Source organism: Terrapene carolina, unplaced genomic scaffold (genome assembly GCF_002925995.2).
Source record: "Terrapene carolina triunguis isolate 2854851 unplaced genomic scaffold, T_m_triunguis-2.0 Scaffold146, whole genome shotgun sequence".
Taxonomy (NCBI): domain Eukaryota; kingdom Metazoa; phylum Chordata; order Testudines; family Emydidae; genus Terrapene; species Terrapene triunguis.
This window is the reverse complement of record NW_020664497.1, coordinates 714654-731493: the sequence shown is the minus strand read 5'-3', so window position 1 is coordinate 731493 and position 16840 is coordinate 714654. Positions and strand designations below refer to the sequence as shown.

At 40.2% G+C, this 16840-nt stretch overlaps 1 protein-coding gene across 3 annotated transcripts in view; it reads right to left on the bottom strand.

Moving 5' to 3' along the window:
- PARG (poly(ADP-ribose) glycohydrolase) overlaps window positions 1-16840 on the bottom strand; it is a 124261-nt gene that overhangs the window by 56152 nt on the left and 51269 nt on the right. For all 3 annotated transcript variants that reach the window (XM_024209952.2, XM_024209960.2, XM_024209968.2), the window contains exons 8-9: window positions 13167-13259; window positions 5641-5798 (exon numbers count right to left, since the gene is read on the bottom strand). In XM_024209952.2, coding sequence (XP_024065720.2) covers window positions 5641-5798; window positions 13167-13259 — 251 coding nt within the window. The remainder of the gene's footprint in view (window positions 1-5640; window positions 5799-13166; window positions 13260-16840) is intronic.

The following is a 16840-nucleotide window of genomic DNA, read 5'->3' as shown; positions in this document are numbered from 1 at the left end:
CAAACTCCATTATATTTGGGCAGTTTTTAAATAAAATTAAGGGGCTTCCCAAAGTGTAGGAATTTAAGAGGCAAGTCTGATAACTCTCAATAGGAACAACAGGCAAACTCAACAGTATCACAATCACTACAAACCCTCGTGACAGAGACCATTCTCATCTACAAACCTCACACAAAACTAGTGAAACTAAAGAACAAAAGGTTCAGCCATACATGTTTTATTTCTTTATTTTACAAGAGAGTGAACGAGGAGGAATATTTTGTTCCCCAAAAGGTGCTAGATCAGGGGTGAGCAAACTACGGACCGTGGGCCAGAACCAGCCCCTCATGGCTTTGGATCCGGGCCACAGGATTGCCACCCCCGTGGCGCCACTCCCGGAAGTGGCCAGCACCACGTCCCTGTGGCCCCTGGGGGATGGGGGGGAGAACAAAGGGCTCCGCACGCTGCCCTCTGCCCCAGGGGCCACAGGGACATAGTGACAGCCGCTTCCAGGAGCGGCGGCGCAGGGCAATGGCAGGCAGCGAGCCTGCCTTAGCAGTGTGGCGCTGCTTCCACCCCGGAGTCGCTCCAGGTAAGTGGCGCCAGGCCGGAGCCCACACCCCGAACCCTTCCTGCACCCCTCACCCCAACCCCCTGCACTGAGCCCCCTGCTGCACCCCTCCTGCACCCCAACCCCCTACCCTGATGCCCTCCTGCACCCCAACCTCCTGCCCTGAGCCCCCTCCCGCACTCTGCACCTCCTCCTGCACCCCAACCCCCTACCCTGATCCCCCTTTCTGCACCCCAACCCCCTGCCCTGAGCCCCCAACCCCCACTCAGGCCCCTCCTGCACTCCGCACCTCTCCTTGCACCCCAACCCCTTGCCCTGAGCCCCTTCCGGCACACCGCACCCCCTACACACACACACACACACACACACACACACACTACCTCCCCTCCCGCACTCCAACCCCTTGCCTCAGCCCTGTGTGCAATTTCGCCACCCAGATGTGGCCCTCAGGCCAAAAAGTTTGCCCACCCCTGTGCTAGATAGATAAGCCCTGGACACAACTCAGATTCTCTATCTATTCACAGAACAGATACACCATGAGCAGAAGCAGCATAAGTTTCTTCAGCTACCCTAACAATGTGCCTCAACTATGTTCTAGAAGGATCACCTTTAGGACTGAAAAATGCAGTTCATTCTCTAAGCACAGTCGGTGCTTGACCTCTCTGCAGAGTCTATCAACAAGGGTGTCACACAATAACAAACTTAATAACTATTTATTTTGTGATGGCATTTCAACCATAACACCTAAATTCCCCAATTCTCTCTTTTTAATTCAGACAAGTTAAAATGCATCTTTTCCATGTCAACTTCATCTCTCTCTCCCTTCTCAAATATTGCTTACAATATTTTTATTCACATTTTAAACATTTTGAAAAGAAGTAGCATAGACATTGTCCTAATTACAATTCTAAGGCAACATTTTAGCATCGTAATCCTAAAAGAGTCTTAGAGACAATTCCATTTTATCAGATATACTTCTAATTTATATATTATACTATTGACAACTTTAAAAGCCCACAAAGGCACATCCTTGCCAGGTTTAAAAGGGATGTATTTAATCACATTGGCAAGTGTTTTACTACTTTATTATATTATTACTTAATGGCCTCTCAGTTTGTAGGAGGAAGTACAATCTACATTTACATGAAAATGTTACAATGTACTATAAAATTAAGCACCACAAAGTCAAAGATGTACTGACACATATATATTTATTTTAGGTGACAATAGCAAGAGTTGGATTGGAAAGGACAAAGTGTAAAATGGCTTATGTTACACTGACGTATAAGCGGTCTCCCTTCCAGATGACCATAAAGTTGTCAGCATGCACAAAAGCACTCAGGAAACTTGCCTTCATCATCACATAACAAGCAGTGGCACATTTGAGATGGTTTACAGGAAATAAAATAAATGGTATGTTCTCAATCTCTTGTACCAAGTATGGCTTGTTTGATAAAACAGATTGATAGTCTTGTCAAATCACAGTAGGCAAACAGTGACAATTTTTATTTAATATGTACATACCAAGTGTACCATTTCATTTTATTACCTGAAATGGCCAAGCCCTAGAGTGGAAAAGGGGGACATTTTCTGACAGCAGATTTAAAGTGTTTTAAATGAGACTTAAGACCTTTCTCAGTTTAATCATCTATGAAGTACCAATTTTTAAATGTGTTTAAAATGAATAGAGGTGAAAGGGGCATGGTTCATTCTGCAATTTGACATAAAAGCGAAATCCACACAACTATGAGGGTACAGATCATTTTTACTTTGAAACAAAAGTCCATCATTGTTAACTATGAGGGATGGATATTGTGAGGTGCATAGCACCATCAACTCCCATAGACTCCAGTGAGATACAAGATTGAATAGTAAATCATAGCATCAGGTCCTAAAATTAACAGGGTTGAAAAATACCTATATTTGGCCCATGATTCTATAGTCCTTTCCAAAACAATCACTAAGCATGTGCATACCTAGTCATTTCTTTGTAGAATAAAACAAATTAATAATAAAAGATTAGGAACATGACTGTTGTATGAAGTTAAAGACATTTGATTAAGAAATTTCTTATGCACATGTATTTTTTACCTTAAGCTACAAATTTTATTATTTAAAGATTTGGTAGGAAGAAAAATGTGTATTATGCAAATGTTGGGAAGACGGAAAGTCAGTTTAATTATGGAATAATGCATTTGTTAAAGAAAAAAAAATCACAAAAATTTGCTAATATGCACACAATTATTCTGCTTCATTAAAGGAGTATAGTACATGAATTTCTACAAGCAATGGAAGTAATTCATTCAGTTATACAGAAAATAAAATGTAGTAGTTTCCACACAGTTTAAGTCTCAATGCCCTAGCATATTGCTGTGGGAAAGCAGGGTTGCTGCAGCAGAACAACTTCTAATATAGCGTTCTCTAACCACATTAGGAAAAAAGCCCCTAATATTCCTCAAAAGTGGAGTGCATTGTTATAACAATCACAAATTATGATTTTGGACACTGCCCAGTACATTTTGTACATATGCTGCCAGCTCATGAATGCTTGTTTGTATTTTCGAGTCTTAGAGAATGTAATGGGACAAATTCTGTCCTAATTACAAGCATGCAATACCACTAATGGCTAAGGACATTTATTTTATTGCCCTTTCCTTCCCACCTTCAAAAACCAGGAAATGTGGAAAGAAGATGACATTGGCATTGAGGGTAGGAAGAAAATGGTGCAGACTCTGCCCTTTTCTTCCCCACCACTCCCCCCTTTTCAAAATACAAACGGGGCCACGTTACAGTTAAAGGTGAGGTAGGAAACAGTGTTACTTCTCTCGGTCAGTTTCTCCCATTGCTCATTGCTGAATGCCTCCATCTTTCAATCTGCTTTTTGCATCCTTTCCTCCACAGCTCTTACCTTATTAATCTTTCCCTGTCTCTGCAATATTTATTCACTCTCTCCTTATGCGCTGTCAGCTGCTTGTCTTCCCTCCACACCAGGTGCCCTTCCCCAGTCTATTCTTTACTGGTGCAAGGGAGATAGGAAGAAGAGTTCATGGTGGCCTAGGATATGACTACAACCACAAGCAAATGGCTGCAGTACAGCTGATCTTTCTGTAGACATGTCACTCACAGCACTGCCTGGAGTAAGAGTGAGACAGCGACTCCATGTGGATTGGACTCTAATGCAATGGAGGAGTAGCCCAAGGACTTATGAAGGATTGCATACCCATGGTTCCACTATGTAACAGAACTAGTGGGGATAGTGGTGGGATACCTGTTCAGCCAGTCTGATGTTAATTGCACCAGCTTCAGTGGTTAAAATTTGCAAGTGTTTACAAAAACCATGACAAAACATGTTTTTTGTAAAAAGCAACAGGGACTCTGATAAGCCCTGAGAACAAAGACAGTTCCACTTTTCAGGGACACTGTATGTTCTCTTCCTTTCCCAAGCACAGCATCAGTAGCCTTGCATGCATGCATGCATGCATGCAAGTAAGGGCAACATTCTGTCCTATGTAAATAAAGGGATTAGTTTGTTTTAGGGTATGACCTGAGCAGGAGGTTCGAGATACTTTGATTTAAAAAGTGGTGATGAAACAATGTAGGAATTTATATTGGTTGATGGGCAGAGAGTTTAAAGAGAAAAACGAGGGACAGGCAGGCATTAGAGGCAGACAACATGGCATAGACCAATATAATATTTAACAAAAGGTGTGAATTAAAATCAATTTAATTATTTCAGTGCAAGTTTGAGCCCATGAAGGGGAGAATAAAGGCTTGTCTACACTCAGAATTCCACTAGTTTTAGCTAAAGGTGCAATTTTAACTGACATAGCTAAACCAGTGCACAAAAGGCTGTGTGGACACACTCAGTTTAAGCCAGATTTATTTCAGTTTCACTTAAGTCTACTAGGAACAGGTTGAAGCTAAAAAGTAGTAAGGCACTCTTTAACAACAATAATTATACCTAGCTCTTATATACAAGGCTGCTCAGAGGGGGGGTCAAGTGGGGCAATTTGCCCCAGGCCCTGGGCCCCACAGGGGCCCCCAGGAGTATGTCAGAGGCTCCCCTCCGCCCCCGCCTTCCCACAACCCCCGGCGTCTCAGCTGGTAAGGGGGCGGGGCTGTGAGCTGCAGCTGAGCGGCGGGAGCTCAGGCCCCGCTGGAAACACCACGCCGCTGCAGCGCTGGACGTGGCGCACTCAGGCTCCAGGAGAGGGGGTAAGCGGCATGGTAAGGGGCCGGGGCCGGGCACCCCCCCGACCCCATCCCCCCACAGCCCTGACACCCAGCTCTGAGCCCAGCCCCTCTGAGCCGGAGGCCCCCCGACCCCATCTCCCCACAGTCCTGACCCCCAGTCCGAGCCCAGCCCCTCTGAGCCGGACACCCCCCTGACCCCATCTCCCCACAGTCCTGAGTCCAGCCCCTGTGAGCCGGGCACCCCCCAACCCAGAGCCCAGCTCCCCACCCAGCCCTGGCAACAGCAGCAGCACCCATCCCCATCACCCAGCAACAGCCCATTATGTAATTGCAAGTGTATACATACCATTAAAGCATTTAATGTTTTTAAATAATGTATTTAGTGTATTTTCAAATTATTACAAATTAATTTTTGAATGTATTTCATTAGTTATTTTTTACATTTCCAAATATGTTACTATAGTATTGCAACTTTTTTTTAAATGGAAGGGGCCCCCAAAATTGCTTTGCCCCAGGCCCCCTGAATCCTCTGGGCGGCCCCGCTTATATAGCACTTTTCATTAAGCTTATAAATGTTCATAAATGGAAATAAGAGTGTCCACACAGGGGGTTGCACTGATTTAATTAAACCAGTGCGTGTTTGTGAATAGATTAGGGTAGGTCAGCCTTGTTATCAAGCATTAACTTTTCATCCACAAGACCCTCATATTTCCCATGGATAATGTGATTAAATTGTTTCCTGTTTTTTCCTTATAATTTTAGAAGCAAGAAACCAACTACTGAATTGGTGTTAATTGCCTTTTAATGATGTGAAAGAAAAAACAGGATTCTCCCCTAAGTGACTACAATATTTTCCTTGAAGGGTCATCTGCTCCATTTATTCAAAAATGCCATACCTGTTGAAGTTAATGTCTGGATAACTAGAATACTCAGACTTCATCTTGGCATTGCGTCGTGGAAAAGTGCAGAAAAAAGCATTGGCTAGAAAACTAGCGATCTGCTCCTGTGACATTGTGATGGAGTGATTCATCTTTTGTTTCAGTAAAGGTATTGGCTACCAGAAGGGAATGAAGAAAAAAAAAAAAAGAGAGAGAAAAAAAAAAAAAAAATTTAAAAAAAAAAAAAAAAAAAAAAAACAGGAGCACAAAATTACATTTGCTAAATTAGAACAAGAGTAATTTAGAGCCATTGGTTGGTCCTTAAATCAGCAGCACCATTAAAGTCAAGGGTTGTTCAACTAAGATGATTGGGAACAAGCTTGTTTGACAAATAGCAGATTTCTAATCAGCAACAATAAGGCCAACAAAGCACAACTTATCAGAGAAAAAACAGGCTCCAGAGGTGGAAACAGACGGAATGTAGTAATAACCAGGCAATCTTAAAATCAAGTAAGATATATTATATTTTATTTATTCCAGCAGCTGGATTCTAAAGTTATTCTTGTGGGTAGTTCACTACTGTCTCAGCAACTCTTGTCAGGCCTGACATACTCTCTTTACCCCACACATTGGTGTCATGATCTGTATCTAAAAGGTGTTACGTAAGATATCTATACAAACTGGTAACATACTTGTCCCAAAATCATTGCATGGTGTATGTAAGAGGTGTATACAAAGGGTAATAAATATGTTCCAGAATTATGTTCTTAAAATGTATTTGGCAAGCAATGTTTAAGCTACAACTGTTCCAAAGAAATACAATTCTGATTGCTTGAATGTCTCCCCGCTGAAAAGTAGGCAAGATGTGACCAAAGACAAAGAAAAGCACATTGACGTGCAAGATAAACAAAGCCATCAGGAGAGCAAGTGGAGAGAGAGAACCATTTAACAATCTCAATGGGGGATGAAGACTGCACCCCAGGAAGTCTGCCTATCTCTTGAAGCAGAGTCAATGAACTTTGGAAAGATATAAACAGAGAGAAAAGGCCATTTTGGCATCTTTCACCTGAAGGGACAAAGGAACTGAGCAGTTTGAGATCTATGAAGGGTCCTGGCCAGAGAGTCTGGTCAGCCATGCTGGAGAAGAGACTTGAGAAACACTTCTTTGAACAAGAAAGTCTAGTTTGTTGAATCAGGTTTTAGTCTTAGAAGTGTATTTTTACTTTTGTTTGTTTGTTTGTAACCTTTCATCCTTATTCCTTATACTTAGCATCATTCAATCCTCTGCCCTTTTTGTTAAATAAATTTGCTCTGCTTTTACTATAAAACAATTCAGTGCACTGTTTGAAGGGAAAGAGGTGTTAAACCCACTTAAGCTAACAGGCTGCAGTATACTGTCTCCTTAAAGGAGCAACAAATTTAACTTCTGTTTGTTCACTAAGGAGACTGAATATTACAGGGAGATGTCTCTGGGGAAGTTTGTTACCTGCAAGGCAAGATTTGGACTGACAGAGTCCTGAAGTTTACTGGGAAGGCTGACAAGCTGGTGTGTCAGGGAGTTGTCACACTTCTTAGCAATAGCAAAACTCTCACCTGCTGAGGCTGAGAGGGTTAACACTAACTCTCAATTCTGGGAACCCCAGCATATTGTCACAATGCTGTCGCACAATTTAAAGAAAATGTATGATTACAGCAATCACCCATTTACAGCTGTAAAATGAGGGGACAAATGTCACCTTAACTATAAAAGATTTAATTACTCGACAATTTATTTTGACTCCCTCGTCCAATTTTGTGTTTTAGATAACTAGAAAAGACTCAAATATAATTTGAATTAAAGAACAAACACAACAAGCACCATTATTATTATATATTTATTTTATTACTGGCTTATCAATTTGAAAGCTCTCTTTCTGTCTCCCCATCCTATAAAATATGTGCAGTATATAAACTAGAATTTGTCTCTTTATGATATGCCTGAGGAGGAAGATGTTGGAGGGAGTGGAGGAGTTGGAAGGAACTTAGTTCACCATTTTCGCTGTGAGGAATCACTGTTCAAATCTTATTTGATCACAAGTGGAAACCAATTTGGAGAATCTCATTCTAAATGGGCATCTGTCCACAGCACAAAAAGCAGTCCATGATATAAAAAGGACCACACTTGGCAATACATTTACAGGACAAGACTAAAGTAAATTAGCAGAGCTGTGAATAGGCCTGGGATGAGATCAGGAATGACATGCACTGGCAAGAATGAATCGAGAAGGTTGTACAGAGCCTACTTACAAACTATCCACATTTGTAACTTGTGTGAGTAAACCTTCATTGACACCATTTGTTACCACTTATATTCAATCCACCTTAATCTCACAATTCCATGCTACGTCCTCAGGTTGAAGATGCCTCTCTCCAAAGAATTTACAAGTCCACATAATGAATGTTATGAAGACCAGGACACCATAATTAAAGATTTAATACTTTAAGGGAAGTATAATTAGCCAGAGTGGAATAGTAACTTTTTTTTTTATTATTAAAATACCCCTAATGAAGACCAAAACAAAAAAGTTTGGGGGCCAGAAAATGAAAAGAAATACTGAAAATATGAGCCACCAACTTTCAAAGTTATCCATGAAAAACCAGAAAGTCTTAAATAAAGACTAATAAAGAACAGTGTCTTACAAAGAATATTTCCCCCCCTCCCTAGCTATAAGCTCATATCAAGCAAAACTAGCCTTTGGGGTTGTCCACTACAGTGGCAAAGCTGCACCACGGTAGCACGTCAGTGTAGACACTACCTACTCCGACAGGAAGGGTTCTTCTATCACTGTAGGTAATCCACCTCCCTGAGACGCAGTAGCAAGGTTGACAGAAGAATTCTTCTGTTGATGTAGTGCTGTCTATATGGGGACTTAGGTCATCTTAACAACGCCACTCAGGAGTGTGGATTTTTCACACCCCAGCCTACGTAGTTAAATCAACCTAATTTTCTAGTGTTCACCGGGTCTTTGAGTCCGCTCACTATTCTGACAAGGCACTTGCTCATTAGTAATGAAACATCTGTGGCCACTGAAGATGGTCCCTCCTTATCTGAACACCAAACATGGCTTTTAAACTCATGGGAGTAATGTTAACAGATGCACTAAGCATATTCTGCAAGTTTTCCCCTCCACAAAATGTTCTATAGTGAACAGGAGAGAGCCTCATGGATGTCAACTAAAGAAGAGACTAAAAAGGGGCTATAGCCCAAAGCAGACTCTCCTTGCTGGCAGCTCCATTTGGGTGTTCTGCCAACAAATTAACAGGGGTCATACACTACAAAGAATCTTCAGTATTTGGTTTTATAATCATCATGAGCTGCATCTATGAGTTCTCTACAAGATCTGGAGAGGGGAGCAGGTTTCTGCCCCTTTATAGAAATGCTACCCTGCCCCAGACAGCAGCTACAGATTTAGGGTATGTCTATACTGCAGTCACAGGGTGTGACTGCAATTTCAGTAGACACATACTATATTAAAGCTAGCTTGGGTCCTGGAGCAATGAAGACATGACAGCACATGTTTCAGCATGAGCTGTATGAGCCCAAGAACCTGAAGTGCACACTGTTGTGGCTTCACTACTTTAGGACCCAAGCTAACTAGATTAAAGTTAGCACAGGTATGTCTACTTGAACTGCCACCACACCTTGTGGCTGCAATACACACACACTTAATGGAAGCATCTCTGAAAGGGTATCTTCTTTCCCTACTCCCTGCAAGCAACACACCTACAGTGAGAGGGAGATAGCTGGGAGTGTGAGGGGTGGTAAGTGCCGGAAGCTGGTCTTCATCCCAGCTGGCAGCTAGGTGGGACAGCCATTTTACTGGGAGGGCTGTAGGAATTCCAGAAGGCTTGAGTGGGTAAAAGGAGAGAACCAGGGTAAGCATATTGGAGCCACTGCAGAGACTGAAGGACAGAGAGATATATATAACAGCTTCCCTCTCCCTAAATTATTTGGCAATATGGAGCTGCAGTAAGTGGGAAGTGGGTGTTTTTATTTGTTTGGTGGGGGGAGGGTTGAGGGAGGTTGTCTCCTTTTGATAAGTAAACCTACTGCAAAATGAGCATCCAGTTTGCACAGTGCAATTAGAAGTTTACACAAAGCTCAAAGGTGGACTATAACATTTATATAAAAACTAAGCTTTTAGTTATTACTGTTCATTATTTTATCATTAAATTCCACACCATTCAGTGAAAAAAAATGCTTTCCATTAGAACCACACCCATTTTTGCTTTGTGTTACTTCCTCCTCTATTTTCCTGTTTTTCTCCCTCCTTCTGTCTTTCCTCTTTTCTTCAATGCACATTTCTCTCCTTGTGTTAATTTCCAGTTCTCATCTCCCACGAGCTTCACTCCCAAACTCTTCCCCATTCAGGCCATGAAAATGATCAGCAATTAAGTAGTTAATGCTCACATTTAAAGCATCATCACTAGGTGTTAGAGTTAACCAATCAATTAGATGAATGGGGGTGATGCTTAAACCTCTCTAACGCATCATCAGTGATCTACAACCCATCCTGGAATGATCCCTCACTTTCACAGACCTTGGGAGGCAGGCCAGTCCTCGCCCACAGACAACCCGCCAACCTTAAGCATATTCTCACCAGCAACCACGCACCGCACCATAACAACTCTAACTCAGGAACCAACCCATGCAACAAACCTCGATGCCAACTCTGCCCACATATCTACACCAGCAACACCATCACAGGACCTAACCAGATCAGCTACAACATCACCGGCTCATTCACCTGCACGTCCACCAATGTTATATATGCCATCATGTGCCAGCAATGCCCCTCTGCTATGTACATTGGCCAAACTGGACAGTCACTACGCAAGAGGATAAATGGACACAAGTCAGATATCAGGAACGGCAATATACAAAAACCTGTAGGAGAACACTTCAACCTCCCTGGCCACACAATAGCAGATGTAAAGGTAGCCATCTTACAGCAAAAAAACTTCAGGACCAGACTCCAAAGAGAAACTGCTGAGCTCTAGTTCATTTGCAAATTTGACACCATCAGATCAGGATTAAACAAAGACTGTGAATGGCTATCCAACTACAGAAGCAGTTTCTCCTCCCTTGGTGTTCACACCTCAACTGCTAGCAGAGCACCTCACCCTCCCTGACTGAACTAACCTCGTTATCTCCATACTGATTTATACCTGCCTCTGGAGATTTCCATTACTTGCCTCTGAAGAAGTGAGGTTCTTACCCACGAAAGCTTATGCTCCCAATACTTCTGTTAGTCTTAAAGGTGCCACAGGACCCTCTGTTGCTTTTTACAGATTCAGACTAACACGGCTACCCCTCTGATACTTGAAAAGTTTTATTAAAGAGGAGAAACTGTGTATTGGCAGAATAGAATGTGTTAGAATAAAAAGTATCAGAGATGTATCACTTTAGACAACACAAGAGAAAGCAAACCCTCAGATGTATGCAGCATTTTCACTAATGTATTAGCAGATCAATAATCTCTGCATTAAGTCCTTTGCTATCATTCTTAGTTTCTAAGGAGACCTCCAAAAAGGGGCACAGATTCCCATTCATCTCTAGTAAATTGACCATTTTGTATTTTTACTAATCTATTGGCATGTCTACTATAATATTAGGAAACTAAATTGGCCCTCATCTACCATTTTGGTTTGGTAACTTGACTTCAGGAGATGCAGATTTTGCAAAGCCACATTTTCATACGAGCAAAAGCAATTACATATCTGAAAATCAGGATGAAATTAATGCTCTTAAATTTTAGAAACTGAAATCAAACTAGCAGACCCTGCTATACTTTAATCATAGTTGGCAGCATGAAAAATTTAACTGTGCATTAAAAGAAGTCTGAAAAATTTCCTTGATTGAGTTTTTCCCATAACACTCAAGGGATTTTATTTTAAGAACCACTTTTATATCTGATACAATATTACAAAATAAGTTAAAATTATTTAAGTAATGGGCTAGTAGCTATTGTAATAGTCATTTAAAAAAATGAAAATACATTTCTTCATCCCTTCTTCTAGCTCCTCCCTCCCAATTAAACAACTGCCATCTTTGCTTCTGGTTCTCCGCAAATGCAACAAGAACAGCTTCAGTGGAGCTGGGTCATTATATTTTAGCACTAGCTGTGAAGATAAATTTCCTGTGTGAACAGTGCAATACGTAAAATTATTGGACATACAACTCTAAGAGACATGTAGTAAATGAAATCTTCATTAAGAATGTTTTGATATATTTTTATAAAATGTGAAGTTATTAAATTTATAATCACTTAATTTAGATATCTCTTTTGGCCACAGGTTTTTCTTTCTCCATATATTCATCTGTCAATCTATATTAGGGCTTTGTAAGACTGGGTTACGATATCACAGAAGAAAAAATGGAAGAAAAAGATTGAAAAATCCTGTTTAACAGAATTCAGTTTATTTAGCTAAACTATACCGCTGTTGTAGATTAAGTCATTTCGGTGTATAAAACAGATTTCAGTACTGCATCTTAAGTTCAGCTACATCTAAACTCAAAGAGTGACCTAGAGATAGTATACAACGGTCAATAACTCATCTCTCAAATAGAAACATTTCAAGGCAGTAAAACTCCTTTAAAATATGCATAATTTAATCATCTTGGTGTCCTGTGCATGCTGTACTCACTTTTAAAAGCTTTGTAGCTGTCAGAAAAGTTCTTCCAGCCAACTGACTGGTAAAAAGATCAGAAAATATTTCAATTTTCTGCAATTGTGTCCTCTGTAAACATCCTCTTTAGCATAACTAAGCAGGGCAATGCTTTTCTATTCCAATACAACCCCCTTACTTTTGAAAAAAACTATTTAAAAAGTTGAGACAGTCGTGCTTACAAATCAGAGGCTCTATCCTGCAAATGCTTGCTCATCTAAATAGTCTTTACTCACATGAACAGTCCTATTGAGTTTGAGGTGATTATTCCCAGCAGTAAGCATTATACCAACTAAGAAGTACCTGCAGGATTTGGCCCTATTACAATAAAGTAAAACATTCATGATCATTATTGAGAACAGTATATTCACAGATACTGTGGAGGTGTAAATATAATCATGTATTTTTATAAGTAAAAGAAGCAAGCCTTATCAAAAGCATTATTCACATATGATTAAAATAGCTTTAAAAGTAGTTTCAAAGCCAAAAGGGTATAAATCCACTAAAATATTCTGAACGGGGGAATTAATTCAAAGTTTAAAAATTTCATGGTCATTTCATTAGAAAGAACAACAAGACATTCCAGTATATATAGAATTTTGATTGATGGCTTAAATTAAGGTTCAGAAATGGGACAGTGAGTTTTTAATGTTCTTTTGTACCATTATGGATATGTATTGTCCTCCCTGTTCCCTAGGCCTCAGCTAAATGTGACAGAACCACCACAGCGTTCAATAAGAAACATAACATGGCTATGTCATTTTGACCCCAGCGATTAGTTATAGTTTATATGAAATTAATCTGCCCTGGGGGTGTACCTATCTGAGCTTACTTACCTGAGTGCAGATACTAGGAAGACAAAGTGCTAGCTTCACCATATCAGGCAAGATGGACTGGAACAAATGCTGAGACTCTGCATCTTCGAGCACCTACAAAAAGAAAGATTTCTTTTGCACCAAAAATATGATTGATATTAACAAGATAAAGACTGCACAGGTCCACTTTTCACATTGGAAAATAGTTAACATTAGGCAAATTAATCTTAAAAACTATTTTGTTTAATAATTTCTGCATTCCTATAGCATCTGTCATCCAAAGTTTTCAATTAACTTTACAAACTAATTATCTTTCTCAATAATCTGTAAGGTACAGAGTAGGTAACCATTATCCACCCACTTATATGTATGATGAGAGAAGAGGTTAAGTGACTTGTCCAAGACAAAATAAGAAGTCAATGACAAGGTGAACATAGAATCCAGTTAGCCACTAATTGCTCTCTAATGTAATAAAAGACAAGAAAATGGTTATCCAAAGACACTTTATAGAGTTAAATAATAAAGTTACTAAGAAATAAGAGCCAAAGGATAGAGAGACCTAAGATGTATAGGCAAGGGAGAAGAGATGTTTCTAGCTGTAATTTAAAATGAAATGAAGAATTGCTGATGGAACATCCTTCCTGTTTCTCTCTCTCCAAGACCTCCCAACTGTCCTGGGTTTAGCTGGACGGTCCTGCTTTGATCCCAAAAACCCTCTGTCCTGGTTGAAGTGAACATTTCCTCCATTCAAGGCTGCCCAGGGGATGGAGTTTGCCCTGGACCCCCCTTTGAGAGGGGCCCCAAACCTAGTGGTGGTGGTGTGACCTGGCACACAGGGTCTCACAGCACCACTCACATTTGGTCTGTCTGCTTCTCCATCTCCGCTTCTCCACTAAATGTGATTGGTGTTGCAACCCCATGTGCTAGGTTGCAACATCAATCAAATCTTGCCAGTCTGCCCTTCCATCTCTATGTGGATGGACCAAAACCTGAATGGTGCTGCATCCCGCTTTAGCCACTTGAAATGTTGGGAGGTATATGTTCCAGAGGGAAAAACCTTCAGCAGAGAAAAACTAACACTGGCTAGACTGTGTGGAAGCTTAAAAGGGGGGGGGGCAGGGAAATCCCAGGAACTTTTCACTCAAGATTACCAGTTTCTACCAACTGGGGAATTGGTTAAGCTCAACTGAAGTCAATAGAGCTACACTAATTTACAGCAGCTGAGGATGTGGCCTACAATCTTTGAGGGGAAGAGGCAGGTCTGAATACATCTGGTAGTTATTCTCTGCTTTTTTTTGCTCAGCCACTCCATCCATGTACATTTTTATTCTAGTTTAACACAAGGCGCTGAAGGAATCTGAGAGCAAGATGGTTGGGTCCCTCCAATGAGCAATTAAGATCATTACCTTCACCAACAACAATCCCCAAAATCTGGAGATCTAGTATTCTATAGTTTTGAAGCCAAACTGTCAATTTATAACATCCAGAATTGCTTTCTAAATATTTTATATATTGTATACACCAAAAATATGTATAGTAGATAGTGGACTTAATATGAAAAACACTGATGAGTGTTATTTACTTTAGACATGCATAAGAGTTCAAAGATTAAATAATCAAAAGTTACAAAGAAAATATTTCTTTTTAGTCATATATTCAGTGCTTTTCCTGCTTCAAGTGTTCATTATATGATTTCACTACAGTCTCTTTGAAACTTTGCCGATAGATTTCTTGCAAAGGAGACACTTTAGCTTCCACTGTTCCACAATATACTGCTTCAGTTCTTCACCTTTGTGGCTTGTTTTTCCCCTTAATTTGGAGAAAACTGAAGGCGGAAGTTTTATTTCTACAGCAACTCTTATTTTAGAGTCTCCCTCACTCCTTCATGTACAGAAGATATGAAGGAATGAATATAAGTGCTTGGGAAGTTAAAGGAACTTATGGAACAAACTGAATATATGAAAGAAAGGAGGATAACCTTAACATACATAGTGTGGTTCTAGTTTATTATTTATAACTAGGTGAAAGTCCGTGCTGTCATTCAGGTGTAAATTTGTAAAGTGTAAAAAAGCCAAAAATGGCTGAAAACTTAAAAATTGGACATAAAAGTCCATGAATTCCAGTAATGATTGAGCCTGATAATATTCTAGACAAAAAGAGCGCTCAACCATCCTTGAAGCTTTTTCCTTTGCTTTGCACTGACTCAGACACTCTAGGCTTCAGAGTGAGACACAGACAGAATGAAAATCCTGGAATCTTATAATAAGATGTTCATGGGGAAAAAAAAAAAAAAAGACTATGATGTAGAGTTTTAAATTTCCATTTAACACTCTGAATTAAAGCTCTTGTTTTGCAAAGAAAGTAGCAAGTCTGAGAAATCTGAAGGAAATTTGGCTGCAGTGGAGCAACTGAGTCCAAGCTATACATCATAATCTATTAACAATACAGTATATTTTCAGAAATGGGACATTTACGAATAAAAATTGAATAAGGCACTTATTTCTCTGCTGTGGCTGGCTGTTGGCTGCATGTACATTTGCATTTTTGTGCAGTAAAAAACCTGGATATCAAAGATAACATCTAAAATCTAGTACCCTTCTATTTTACCAGGAAACTTTAAAGATGTTGGCTTGTTCTCCCACAGCACAAACACCCCCAAGTAATGAGATAAACAAAAAAAGTGTTGCAAGCCTGGAATTTCAGACTTGAACCCATAAAATAAAATGAATACATATATAAATTAAATCTATTCAAAAGAAGACATTTAACCTTAAGTGTCTACCAGGCTGTCAAATTCTGATATTCGCTCTCCTTTGGGTAACACTTCCTGTCTTTTAAAACTGACACATGAATAGTGGCCGCCATGCTTTGCTGACTGCCACAAACTATACAGTATCAGTTATCGGGTGACACACTATGGTACTGAACTTTGTCATAGCTGTCAACATTTCAACCTTTTGTTTATGCTCCTTTGCAAAAAAATGTAATGATAGTATGACACATATCCTTTCTGAAACAGAACCAAGGCCAGCAACTTCACAAGTCTGATGGCAAATGCATAATTAAATGAATATAAGTGCACATTTTAAACTTTGAAATTCTGCTTTCCTTTCTCCCTTTCTTTTCCCTCCTTATGCCCCTACAAGAGTATCTTCCTCCATCTCTCTTACCTACCTATAAGTTTGATTAGGAATCCTCCTTGTACAAATCGTGGGGCGAAGTACAGACATTTATGCGCAGGAGTACTTTCACTGGGACTACTCACGTGCATGAAGTTAAGCATGGAATAAATGTTACCAGCATCAGGACCTAAAGGCCTAATCCTGCAGCACCTACACAGGTGAATAATTCCACTGATTATTTTAATGGAACTCATTTATCTGAGTAAGGGCTACAAGGCTGGGTGCTAAATCCACAAGCATACCAAGGATCTCCCACCTTTTTCTCTAGGTATCATCATTGCTTTCAACCCTCTCCTTTTTACAAGGCAGAGTTCCCTAAATAGTTTTCATTATGGATGCACCGTGTTTTTTACCTAGAAAAGGGATGGGGGGGGGTGATGAAGGGGGTACTTCCCCTTTTTCCCCAGCCCACACTAGATCTTCTCAATAATATTTCTTAACTAAACCATCAAGTTTTCAGGAGGAAATAAAACACGCTAATGGGACTGTTGCAGGATACAGACCAAGAGCACA